Below are 13,605 nucleotides of genomic sequence, written 5' to 3' on the forward strand. Positions count from 1 at the left end.
GTTCCCCCAGTTTCAGAAATGAGCCTGACCCACAGCAAAGGGTGCAGACACCCTTCAACGTGGAAGAAGTTCAGATTTAAGACCTCCCCCAAGAAACGCTTAAGAATCAAAATGATTGATGCAAACACATTTGCTCTTTGGATCTGGCTGCAGAATGAGATCTGGCCCAGCTTTTCTTAATATTTTAGGCCATAAGCCATCCAGCTTGGGGATTTATTCATCTTAACATGTTTAGCTTTGTAAGCACAATGCAGTAGTTACTGTTGTGCCTCCCGGCTGCTCTTCCATTTTTTATGAACTCATTTTCTCTGCTAACCTACTTTCCCCCCCACACACTCTTCCTGTAAAGCTGTTTTTAGCCTTCTCTTGCCATCTCTTTTTCTCCTCCCAAACACCAGGAGGAATCTGCTCTGGATGCTAAACACAAGTGACTTGAAGAGGCTCCAGCACCAATATCCTGGCTTTGGAAATAATTGTTCCTGCTGATCGCATTGCAGGCATTCAATGAGCTGTTCTCCCTCTGCTACACACCCCCACCCAATTGCTTCTGTTCAGCAGCCAGGGACCATGCATTAGCACAGCACAGTTGCTGGTGCCACAAAATGTTTATGCTCCCCAAACCCACCCACTGCTCCCAAGCTATGGATGAAGACTCCTCTAACACTGCCCTTCCAAGTAGCCAGAGGAATAGGCAGGAAAAGAAAACTTGTCTTCCATTCCAGCTCTGCCCTGCAGCCTGCCGATTCCTGGATCCCCTCAATTCAGTATCATAAATACACTTAACGAGGGAGTTTAATATAGGTTTGGTCAGACATTTATTTGTGCAGTACGTGATTTATGCTGCCCTGTAGCACAGGCAGTGGCAGATTCAAGGAACTCACCATACAGCTGTGCCAAAGGGAGAAAAGTGGGGGGAGGAAGGAGACAGCACCCCAAGTGAAGCAAAGGAGCTTGATAACTCAGAACAAATATGTGAAAGACAAGGAGAGAGGCACAATGTGGGGAAAAGCAAAGAAGAAAATTGAGGGAGAGGATGAAAGGAGAGAGCAGGAGCAGAACAGAAGGATGCAGGCAGTTTGGGTCCCACAGGATAAGTGAGATGAGAACTGGGAGAGGCAGCTCAATACACACGTGCCTGATGCGACAAGCAGGTCTCTGCAGGCTGCAAGTGCTGCAACCAGGCAGGAGGCACAGCCCTGCTGCCGTGTCAGCCGGAGGGCAAGGGCTGGGACAGGCTCTCATGGGGCTCTGCTGCCTTGTGATTCCCCTCCTCCTCTCCTCTGTTGCCAGCCAGCAATTAGGTTTCACTGCTGGCCTTCCAAGCTCCTGTATGGAGTTGTAGCAGGAATGCAGTGCCAGCATTGGAGCTGGGTAAAGGAGAGGCTCTGAATCGTAGAAATATTAAGGTTGGAACAGACCATAAGATCATCCAGTCCAAACATCCTCCTACCACCAAAAACCACGTTCCTCAGTGCCACACCTGCACAGTTCTTGAACACCTCCAGGGACAGTGACTCCACCACCTCCCTGCGCAGCCTGTGCCACTGCAGCACCACTCCTTCTAAGAAGTTTTTCCTAAGATCCAACCTGAACCTCCCTTGGAGCAACTGGATGCCATTTCCTCTCATCCTATCTGCTGACAGCCTCACCAACTGTACATTCACAACTTCACCTGTATCAGTATCCCACCTGGCTTGTATGTGGGTGTGCAGTGAGATATAGGAGGTGAACGAAGCAAGTGGAGTAGCAAATAACTGCACCCTCAGAAATGCTGGTTGAGAGCATCTCTTCATGTTCTGCCTGTAGAAAGGAAACTGGGAACCGCTCCTACTTTGTGAGAAAATGAGTCTGTGCTTTAACCTTCAGCAACCAATGTTTACAGAGTGCTCTGAAGGCTGCCAACCAGCAAATCCTGTGGAAAAATACCCTGGACAGTGAACCCGGATTTGCCCTAGTGCCCATTGCCCTATTTATGTCTCTGTTCTGCTGCTTATCAGCTGTGATCCCTGCAGCATGCACAGCCTGCGTTCAGGCCTCTGTTTCCTTTGGCATTCTCCAGCATTTCCCTTGGAATCGATGGGCAATAAGGGCTTCTCCTCAGACATCCCCTGCTGCCAAAGCATTCCCATAAAGAGGATTATCGTTCATGTTTCTCAATCCCATGTCATCCTACTGTCTCTTCCAGCCTGCCCTCCCCTAGAAAAGGGGCACAAGACCCATGAGGCACACAGAGTTGCAGTTAGATCTGCTCTTTTTTCCCCCCTCTCCTTTGAAAAAGGCTCAGTAGAAACTGTTCAAGCAACTCTATCCAATTTCTCACAGCAGGTAAAGGGGGCTGAGGCTCAAGTGGAGGGAAAGGTTTGATTCAAGTCAGAAGCTCCTGATATGATTCATCTTCACATAAGCAACCAGGAACAGATGCCTCAGCCTCCTCGTGCCAGTCACTTGTTTGACAAAGGCTTTGTCTGATTTGTAGGGAGTCCTTGTTCTCACATCCTTCATTCCTCATTAAGGAGATAAATTGTCAATGCTCAGCACTGTAATGCTGCCGGGCAAAAGGCTGACTTCAGAAACGAGGAGTACACTACAAGGGATCAAGTTCCAAACCTTGCACATAGGTAGGTAGGTAGTGCTCTGCTTTGACAGGCTCATGTGATCTTAGCCAGCTGAGAGGGTGTAGCACCTACATCCAGGATTTGAAGACATCCCCAGGATCAAACCTTCTGCTGGCTTCCTTGTCCCAGACATAAGATACCTCTGTTCTGCTGCCCCAGACATCACTGGATCATCTGGGGTGGAAGAAACCCTTAAAGATCATCCAGTCCAATTCTCCTGCAGTGAACAGGGACATCAAACAAGCCCTGAACCCACACATACTGTCTTAGAATCCTTATTGGCTCCCCTGTCTTACATTTTCTTTCTAGCATCCTTTACCTCTTGTCTTACCCAACAAAGAAACACAGATCTTACAGAAAAGCCTCTTAATAACAGCAGCCTTAGTATCAGAAAACACAAGAATTACATGCTTTAAGCTAGCAAAACAGCCCTGCAGCTCAAAAACAACGGAAGAGGCAGTCTGTTTTTGTTGCCATATCCTCAGGTGAACAGAACTGTTCCCTTTCTCACTACGAGGAAAGGGGGATGCAGCTCAATAGGAGGAAGCACTCCCCTACCCCTAAGCTGGCCTCTCCTTAGGGAGCCACACTTCTCAGTTGTTCAGGCCAGACACAGTCCTTCTCTTTCTGTTGCACGTCTTTTTCACACAAGGAGATCTACAACTGTCTTCTGAAATACAGCCCCACTGCAGCCCCATGTCCACAAAACACTCTCCCAGGTTTACTGGTCCTGCCCAGGGCAGAAGCCAGAAGTTCCCAGGGATGCACAAGGAGACCAGAGACAGCAGCACAGTTCGAAAGCCATAATTTCTCTTCAGTTCTGCCTGGGGGAAAGTGCACATCCTAAACTGTATCTAGTACAAAATGAAGAAAGCAGCACTCAGTTTGATGCAGGTACATCCCTACTGCCAGCACACATCTAGAGGAACCTCTTCCACACTCCGCTGAACAAGAGAGGCCTCCTCCTGTCCTTTGCTCTGTATTTACAGAGTTATCCATCAGCCAGTGGTGAGGGCAAGGCTGCCAGCCATCACTGACAACTGAGATGAGGCTGATTGCCAAGACTGAAGCCTGTCTGCTACATGGACAAGTTGTTTTTCATTCTCCTTGAGAAAGAAGATCACAGTTTGCAGATGTATCTGAACCTTTTCTCATCTGAGGATGACAGAGAAAAGGCCAGATGACCTACACCTTGTAATGAGACAACCCACACCTTGTAAATACCAGCTTCCCTCCACTGATGAGACACATAACATAACTTTAAACACATAAGTGATTAAAATTAGGTGTGATGAATCCCACCCCATGTCTCCATCTTGGTGACTGATGTATTGAATAGAGACCATGGTTTCAAGAAAAAATATGGATTGTCACATCTGCTCTGGTACATTATCTAAGACAGCAACCAGAAGAAAGTGTTCAGAGACAGCTCTTCTCAGTGGTGTGCAGAGATAGGACAAGAAATGATGGCCTAAAACTTGAACACAGGAAGTTCCACACAAACATGTCAAAGAACTTCTTCGTGGTATGGGTAACAGAGCACTGGAGCAGGTTGCCCAGAGAGGTTGTAGAGTCTCTTTCTGTGGAGATAATTCAAGACTTGTCTGAATGCCTACCTGTGTGAACTATCATAAAGAACCTGCATTGGCAGGGGGGGTTGAGTCTCTATTTCTTGAGGTCCCTTCCAGCCCCTGCCGTCATGATTCTGTAATACAAAGCCCAGCCATCAACAGTCCTTTGAGCATCAAACCCAGAAAGATTTCCCTCTAATCCCCCTGAAGTCTGGGGTTTGTCTGTACCCTGAAGGAAGAGAATTTAATAATGCTTATAAAATCCCTTGCTCTGGGTAATCTGTGCTATCATAGCACTGGACAAGCTTGTTTTCCACAAGAACACTATTTTTCTAACCTTACTGAGCTCTTGATCACCTTAAGTGTTCTTGATCACCATAAGTGTTTTGTGCCTATTAACACCACAAGATGACTGTGAGGGAAAATTGGGTACTCTTGGCAGGTTTTAAAACAGCAAGGTTTAACTCTTTCCCAGCTTTCTGGATAGCCCTCATAGGAATGGAGCAGTTTGCCTGACATGGACAGGCCCATCAGCTTAGTGGTTGTATCCGGTCTTGCAGTTTCTCTTGTCTCCCCAGGGCATGAATCCTCATCTGCGGACTAATGGGCCAATGAACATCAACCATTATGCAACGAAGAAGAGCGTGGCAGAGAGTATGCTGGATGTGGCACTGTTCATGGCAAATGTCACACAGCTCAAAGCCGTGCTGGAGCAGGGGACTTCTTTCCAGTACTACACCACCCTCATCGTGCTCATCAGCATCTCCCTCTTCTTCCAGGTGGTGATTGGGATCCTTCTCATCATCACTGGTAAGGTAGCCACTGAGGTGTGCACATCACTACAGAGTACTGCTGGCATGGGGATGGAAGGGAGAAGCCCCTTGCCCCAAAAAATTCTCCCGTCCACAGTCAGGGCTCTGGGAAGGTTGGAAGCAGCTCAACACTGGTGATGCAGGTCTGCACTACTGCATCATCAAATCACCTAGGTTGAGAAGGACCTTCCAGATCATCAAGTCCAACTGTCAACCTGACCTACTGAATCCCATCACTAATCCATGCCTTTTAGCATCACAAGGCATGTCCCTTCACACAGCGCCTGCAAATAATACGTTTCAGCTTCAGCTTTCACCTCACCCAAGCTGGGGCCTGACGGAAAAAAATGCAGGCAGAGATATTCCCTATATTACACCGACATTTAACCAATCCCCCAGTTCTCCCGGTGCCACATAGATAGTACGTTAACAGTGTTTCAGAAAGGCTTGCCCAGTGTTTTATCTGAAATAGGAGTTCCCACACCTCAGCCTCAGACATGTGTCCAGTATTAAAGTGAGCAGAATACTACCTTTTCCTGTACACTGTAGCTGTTTTCTTTATCTGGGGCATGAGATCTGAGGCAACAGGAAATCCCGAGGTATGTTCTTTCCTATGTTCCATGTGCCTTTCCATGGGTACCATGGAATTTTGCCAGGAAGGGAGGGCTTGCAGGGATTTATGGACTTGGAGTCAAGACACAAGTGACCTTTTGGTTTTGTTTTTTTGTTGTTTTTTTTTTTGCACTGAATCACACAGCTCGTTTGAACCTGAATGATGTGGCAAAACAACCCCGCCTAAATATACTCAACAATGCTGCAACAGCTCTCATCTTCATCACAGTCATCATCAATATCTTCATCACGGCCTTTGGGGTGCAGAAGACCGGCCTCTACCCTACCAGGAATTTTCGACCTTATTAAGTCAAGGGGAAGTGAAGTCAGGTAAGAAAAGGGTGAGCCCCATCACTGCCAGTCCTTGCAGGAGCCTTTGAAAGCATCATTGCAAGGAGGAGAAGCAGAAGGCAATGTTGCACGAATTCACAAAGGCTCTCCAGAGCCATGTTGATATCTTGTGGGCATTTGAGGTCACTGAACAAATTCAGAGAAGGAAGATTCATTTTCTAAGTCTATAAAGAACAAACACCAAACGCTCCAACTGCTGGTATTCATCACCAGCAAGCAGTTCTGTTCTCAGAAGACTGCAGATCTGAGGCAGGTGCAACAGCAGTTGTGACTGGGAGCTACGTTTGGGAAATAAAATGAGATGCATGGGGAGATACCTGAAGATGGCAGCACTATCTGAGAAAGGGAAGGTGTTGGGGGGCAGTGGGAAAAAGGGCTCTTTACAATGGTCGGTGCAGTTGGCAGAGCTCATTTTAAGAAGCTAACTCTAGAGTGCTTGTTCCTGAGATCCAACCAAACGCTTGGGTTCAGACATCAGGTCAGATGAGGTCAAGGTGCTTTAGGTCAAGAAGCAAAGTTCCTGTTTCCTTACTTATCCTGCAGTGTGTAAACACAGCTTAAGAGGAATATAATAGGGCAACAGCAAGCAAAAAAAGCTTGACAGACCCATGATATTTAGTGTGAAGGCCAAAAGCCTCCATAAAACACTGCTGGCTTGGGATCTAAAAGGGTGGGAATGCTGAGGCTGTCAGCCCCCACCTGTGGCGTGGCCATGGTGCCAAGTGACCCACTATGCTCCAAGTGCCTCTCTCTGCCTGTGCAACATGGGGAAGTTTGCCACAACCTTACCGTCATTCCTTGTCTTTCCTGCAGGATCTGAACAGCACAACCAGTGGGGAAAGCTCTCCTTGATGTTTTGAATGATCTCAGCAGGATCCCAGCAAAGAATCCAGAGAACAGAGCTAAACTTTCAAAATTGTACTTGTTTTGTGGCATACCTGCCCCTTAACCCTAAGGCTTATGCAGTTCTGCAGGGGTGAAGATTTCCATTGCTTTTCAAAGCTAGAGCAAATTTTGCAGTAATCTCTAGAGAAAGCTGCAGAAACAGCAGCAGGTACATAATTTCAAAGCACAGTTCTCTAAACCTCTTACTGTAGCTGCCTGCCTCACATAGTGAATATTGGCTCATTTTGTAGAGAAGAGTGAACAGTGTACTCGGTAGGACAAAGAAATATAAGATATTCAGCTTCTTAAACATGATTTGCTATATCTATATATAGATAGCGATGCTGATTAGTAGTTTACCTTTCAGATGGAGGAATGGCTCTCTCAAACTGAAGGAAATTATAATGAGACAATAGGAAAGTATGCATGTCAACATAGCTGAAGAGAGATCAAATATTTTCCTAATTGTTTAAAAATAAAATGAAACGAGAAACAGTTATGAAAACAATCAGATATTTCCAGTATTAAGAAATTAACAGTGACAGAAAATAGGTATTGTATTCTGATGTCATCAATAGGGGTGTATAAGGAGTGCTGACTGAGCATCCTAACAAAAGGTAGGAGAGAAACATTACACGTGAGACACTCTGGGCTAATTGCCATGATAACACATGACAAATGTGTAGGGTATTACTGTATAAGTTACCATTTTAATTTAAGGTGTTATCACTAACATCGATGTTGTAAATATGTAATCTCCATATTGACAACACTAGGAACTCTTTTTAAAGAAAGATCTTTCCAGTACAAGTCTTTGAATTGAAGATTTTTCAGATTTTCCTTAAGTAGTAAACACTTTGTATCCTAGATTTTTATAAGTCTGCAGTCACAGTAATTGAGATTTTAACAGCCTGGTGTAAGCCTACTTAAGCAACGAAATGCTTTTCTGATTATTAAATGTTTGGCTTTCTTTTTTCTTTTTTTTTTTTTCATTCTATAGCAGAATGAGTCTGACTATTTCATTTTGCAGATTCTTACCAAAACTGAGAAAGAAATGTCATGAGAAAGCCCACACATCAGTCTTCAGGAGCAACTCAGAGTGACTGACACTTTGAAAAACAGATATAAGTAGATTTCTTTTACATTCCATACCTGTCTTCAAAGAACTAAGTTTGTCTTTAAGAGGTGGTGACTTTTTCTGGAAATAGTGCAGATGACCTTGCTAACAACAGCACGTGGGTGAGACTACAGGCCCACATCAGGTTGTATCTGCCAGTCACAGTGGCTCTTTTTGCAGCTGAAAGACAGTTGCAGAGAAAATATAGAATGGAATGCAGGTATGCCAATTTAAATTCTAATGCAAGGTTCAGTAGAGTTTGGATTTGTTTTGTGTATCAGGTAAGGCACTCTTCTTCCACTTTATCATAGAGATCATAGAACCATAAAGGTTGGAAAAGAGCACTAAGATCTTCAAGTCCCCAACCACAGACCCAACACCAGGATGTCCACTAACCACATCCTCCAGAGCCACATCCAAACATTTCTTAGACACATCCAGGGACAGTGACTCCACCACCTCCCTGGGCAGCCTGTTGCACTGCATCACAACATCCCTTAATAACCAACTCGAAACAATCTGGGGCAACTTGTGGCCATTCCCCCTCGTCCTATCACTGTTACTTGGGGGAGGCAGCTGAAATCCACCTCACCACAACCTCCTTTAGGGTAGCTGTAGAATTATAAAGTCACTCCTGAGCCTCCTCTGGAGCCATCAATCCCAGTTCCCTCAGTCAGTCACCATAAGACCTCTGCTCCAGACCCCTCACAGCCTCATTGCCCTTCTGCAAGCACACACCAAGGCATTAATGTCCTTCTGGCAGCAAAAGGCCCAGAACTGAACACAATACTGAAGATGCAGCCTCACCAGTGCCAAACATGCAATGATGACAGATCTAGAGGAGAGGGAGGTTAGGAAGGATGGCGATTGGTTCCACTCCTTCTGGTCACACGGGTGAATTGTTTCCACCTGTGCTCCCAGGGCTGGCTATGCCCCTTCACCATGTGCTCAGTCACTGGTACATGCCATGACCTAATGGTTCTCATACATTTTGCTTTTCTAGAACATGTATTTATCCAGCATTTCTGCTCTGTTCCACAAGATAAGTCTTGGTAAAATGGATGAAAGTCTGTTTCATTGCCAGCCCTTGCCCCTGGCAAGTCTCCTGCCTGCTTGTTGGGCAGAGGGACCTGGCTTTGCAGTACTGCCTACATGCTCAGCTACATGAGAACAGGGAGCAACACTGAGTATCTAATCCCTGCTGTGTGGTGATGCAAGTAACATGGAGACATAGTAAAGCACTTGTAGGAAGACCATATATTTATAAAATGTGTGGGAGAACCAGTATATCCCCCAGATCGTACAGAGAGGTGGCCGAGAGGTTGTCTAGAAGGCACAGACCACTTTAAGGCAGATAAGTCGAACGTATACATTCCAGATTTATAACACAAAGCATTGGTACATTAAAAAATGAAACAACTTCAGACAGTCATAGGCAGTGAGAAGTTCATACCAGGCAAATATTAAAAATGATGACAAAACAAGTCATGTTATTGTTTTCACACAAGGCATTTCTCAGAATAAAAGCTGGCCCCTCACTGTTCACTTTGCTGAGCTATAAAACAACCCTCCAGGCCCACAGTTCACTGGCAATGAACAAGTCCTGCTGATGGAGCCAGCACCCTGCAGTGCAGCCTGCACATGGGGGATCAGGGCCCCCAGCCTGGCCGCATCCTGCTGCAGGGAAGCTCTGTTCTGCACAGTGGCCCATGGTTTTCCTTCCACCCCCAGCCAAGGACGCACTGGAACCCATGTGGTTGATAGGTTGATACACAGGAAATGACAAGCAACTCATTCCTTTCTGCCTCAGGGATAGGACATGGCCAGGATGTACATGAAAGCTGGGAATGTGAGGCAAAACTCACCACATACTCAGGCAAAACTTCTTAAAACTCCTCTGTGACAGAAATGAGAATCAGGAGTCAGCTTCCCTGCTCTGGTGACACCAGGTTCCCTGGTCTTGTGCTTTGGGATATACTGATGGTCGGGACGAGCCCTCTGTGCTGCGGTATGTGACACTGGTGGGCTACCTGGGGATAGTTAGCTGGGCATCGTGGTGGCCTGGCCACTGCCCTGGATGGCCATGTCCTCTCACAGTATGGCTGTGGGACCACCTACTCCTGTTGCTCGTCATACCTCCATTTGAGGGGGAAGAGCTCTGGGTTGTTTCAGAAGAGGGGCAACAGCCTAAGGGTGAAACCTGGCTCTGCTCCCACAAGATTTCTTGCTAGCTATCAAGCCAGCAAGCACACAGCCCATCTTCTTCAGACAACCAACAGCAGTTGCTGAGCTTGTGGACTACACAATAGCCTCTGTCCCCATGAGCTCTCTCCAAGCTCCTCCACAAAGGCTGCCAACTAGTGCCAATTAGTGTTAATCATGTTTACCACCACAATGCTTAAACACCAGCTCAGAGTCCTCATTGTGCTAAGAACAGAAGAACAGTTGTGATGGCAACTTTTACAGTGGGGACACGGGCCTTTAGGAAATTGGATTGAGCAACAGTAGTTCCTTACATGCACACTAAGGAGTTCCCATGAGGTAGGCAGCTCTGGGCTAAAGGTGTGACAGAAGGAGCAGTCACCCAGCCAGCTAAAGCACGGGTACAAAATCCTCAAAACCTGCCAGCAGTGCTGGAGCCAGGATTGTACCCTACTTTCTACTCCAGTCTCTGATGGTTATCATCTCTGGTGAAGAAGAGGAGTTACTCCTATCACAGAAGCCAAGGACAGTGGATTACATCCTGGATGCACATCATTCTCACCACTATCTACAGAAGAACACAAGCTGTTGCCTTTAGGTGCTACAGATTACACCTAAGCCAGATGTGAAAGCACAGAGGAGAAATCACCCATCTTCCCTCTGTCTGATATTAGGATCACCAAAAGATTGCCAGCTCTCCCTCAGCAAAGTGGCCATAATGCCATTCTCTGTTTTTTATTCTTATTGTCTACATGGGAAAAGTACTTTCCCTCATTAAAAAGACTGCTCTAGCTTGGGCAGAAGGCTGAAAGCTGTCTCTTCTTAGCTATTCAGTAACTGCATTCAAGCAAAGGCTGCATGGAGCGATGGGCATAGCACTCTCGCATACTTCTCACCATAGCTGCACACTGCACATTGAAACTTCCTTAAACACAGCTAACTTCATCAGGGACAAAACCCAGACTGAGGCAGCCAGATGATTTGACAAGATTTATTTCGTGTGCCAGAACTCACATGTTCCGTTTTCTACCACAACAGTGGAGCCTGATGGGCTTGTGAAGCACCATGGAATTAATAACAAATATCTATTCTGAATTAGCATCTGTTCCATCAGCCTAAAAGCAAGCAGCTCTAGTACCACTTCAGACACTGCTTGTGTGCTGCACACCTCCATTGCTCACTACTCAACAACTCCCTTCATTGCTGAGAGTCGTGAGGAGCATTCAGTGTCACACTCCCCACAGAAGCATGAGACCAGCAGCAGCCTTTTCAGCTTTGTATGGGGACCCTGAAGCTCCAGTGTAGAGTGCAGTCCTGTAAAATGGTTTTAGAGGTAAAAATCTTACCTTGAATTTATGGTAATTTCAGGGGCTGAGAATTTGCTCTGGCATGAGGCTGGCTGTGGACATAAGCTCTTCCCACAGCTTTCTCATCAGTGCAGGCGTGGGTCTGACCATCATTTTATTCACCTGGACCTCTTCTGCCCTCACTGATCCTTACAACCAATGCAAATGCCAAGTATGGAAAAGCCATCTTCTCCATAATGGGCTCCCAGGGCTGCTCCAAAAGTGAAGCACCAACAGTTGTGCCAGTTCCTCAGACAACACAAACAAGTCTGCTCTTTACACGAAAGTCGAACTATAACAGGACCTAACTGTTAAGTCTTAATTTATTAAATTAACCTTTAGATACTGCATAAATGTACAGGATTTAGAGAGCAGAAAAATCTCTCTCCTCTTTTTCTGACAAAATCTCAATATATCAACTAATAAAATATTGCCACTTCTTCCCTGTGAGGGTTTCCCTGATATTTTTAGGACAAACATGTATGTCTGTCAGATAAGGCTGCAAAATTCCTCCTGAGATGCCCTCCAAGTGTCTCTGTATAACCCCTCCACTATCCTCAGGCAGTGAATCAATAATTCAGGTAGAGCTGAAACATCACCCCCTGTCACCTTGCTCCACTGCAGGCAAATGTGGCTCTCATTTGGGAAGTGCACTTCAGACTTCATCCACATTCAGTGAGCATGTTTTTTCATAATGACTGAAGTGCAAAGCACACAGAAACACCTAAGCATCAGCAAGGTGAAGTGCTTATCAGCACCTCCTCATCCAGAATGTTCTGCGGTCAGCACATGGGCATACGGACACAACGCAGTTCAGAGAAAATATTTTGGTCCCCTGTCCGAAAGCATTGATACCAGAGAGATGGGGAAGGGGTTGGGAGGGAAGGAGAGGTTTTTGTTTTTGTTTTTCCTCTTTTTCTTCAAGTATTGACAGAGAAGGTGCATTCCTGTAAAACATTCTGGGTTTAGCTGGGATTTTTGTTTGATCTGCACCACATAAGACTCAACAGGAAATATGGCACCTCTCCCCGCTGTACCATCCACCAGACTGCATGGCAGGAAATACAAATCCTTCACTGTGCGACAGCTCGCACATACAACTTCCCAAAAGGACACGGATCCCATGCTGGATGCAATGATTCACAAGAGAAGCTCCCACTCTTCTAGCCCGACACTTCCTTCTTCTGTCCCAGTGGAGGCAGAGTTTATGCTCTTGGCTGTGTGCCTTGATAAAGTGCACATCAAGGCAAGATGGTGGATGGTGCTGCCGAGCATCTCTGGAGTTGAAGGCTACAATGTTTTCAGCTGGCGCCGGTTCCACATTCCCCTCTTTGAATGAAACCAGTGAAAAAAGTTTCTCAGGGACAGACGTTCCACTTCCAGCCCAGCCTGTAAGATCCTAGCAGAAAGGAGAAGGGTAAATTGAGGAAAATCTTGATGGCAGCAATACGAGGGAGCTTGTGGGGGATCTGTTTTAAGCAGCCCTATTGTCAACACATCACAACCCATCTCAAGAGTCCAAAACAGCTCAGGGTATCTCCTAACCATAAGCAGGCATCTGATGACACTTTGCTGAGTGTTCATAGGCCCTTGAAAGCAGATTTGTTGGGAACAGGTACAGGCATGCTGCATATGGCAGGCTTGGAGGAAAGACAGCTGGCAAGATGGGATTATGCAGGATGCCGGTCTTTTCCTCAGTGATCTGACTGAAAAGAAAGGGCCCAAAACACAGAAGGGCCTGCAAACACAGAAGACTAGAATTTGTACAGCAGGGTATCATATAGTTCTCAGAAACTGTAACCCAAGCTCATGATCCTGAAATGTCTCTCTGGCAAGTGCTATTTTGAGTGACTGCTGTATGTTGTATGGAAAGTTTGGGGGACCATAACTGAATCACCATCCACTGATTCAAGAAGATGAAGTCTCCAGGATCATCAGTACTTAATCAGCCATCTGTCCATGGCTAACCAACAGCATGGCTGGAAAACATCAGAAACATTTCCTCTTTTCCTTTATCAGTGGCTGTAGTGGTATATTTTGGATACACGCATGTAGTGGTCTTGAGCTCTGGACATCCCCAAAGTCTCTCTCTCA

The 13,605-nt window shown here is 46.0% G+C and overlaps 2 protein-coding genes across 4 annotated transcripts in view; one reads left to right on the top strand and one right to left on the bottom strand.

The window, feature by feature from the left end:
* NINJ2 (ninjurin 2) overlaps positions 1-7,825 on the top strand; it is a 508,566-nt gene extending 500,741 nt beyond the window's left edge. For 2 of the 3 annotated variants that reach the window (XM_052667588.1, XM_052667587.1), the window contains exons 2-4: positions 4,765-4,996; positions 5,756-5,940; positions 6,775-7,825. In XM_052667588.1, coding sequence (XP_052523548.1) covers positions 4,768-4,996; positions 5,756-5,919 — 393 coding nt within the window. In that variant the 5' untranslated portion in view covers positions 4,765-4,767 and the 3' untranslated portion in view covers positions 5,920-5,940; positions 6,775-7,825. Of the gene's footprint in view, positions 1-4,746; positions 4,997-5,755; positions 5,941-6,774 lie in introns of all 3 variants that reach the window. The other variant, XM_052667590.1, reaches the window with a different exon arrangement.
* A 1,380-nt stretch (positions 7,826-9,205) lies between these two features.
* B4GALNT3 (beta-1,4-N-acetyl-galactosaminyltransferase 3) overlaps positions 9,206-13,605 on the bottom strand; it is a 61,008-nt gene continuing 56,608 nt past the window's right edge. Inside the window, exon 20 of the mRNA XM_052667573.1 lies at positions 9,206-12,910. Within this exon, the coding sequence (XP_052523533.1) occupies positions 12,802-12,910 (109 nt within the window). The 3' untranslated portion in view covers positions 9,206-12,801. The remainder of the gene's footprint in view (positions 12,911-13,605) is intronic.

Source organism: Tympanuchus pallidicinctus, unplaced genomic scaffold (assembly GCF_026119805.1).
Source record: "Tympanuchus pallidicinctus isolate F22 unplaced genomic scaffold, pur_lepc_1.0 scaffold8, whole genome shotgun sequence".
Lineage (NCBI taxonomy): Eukaryota > Metazoa > Chordata > Aves > Galliformes > Phasianidae > Tympanuchus > Tympanuchus pallidicinctus.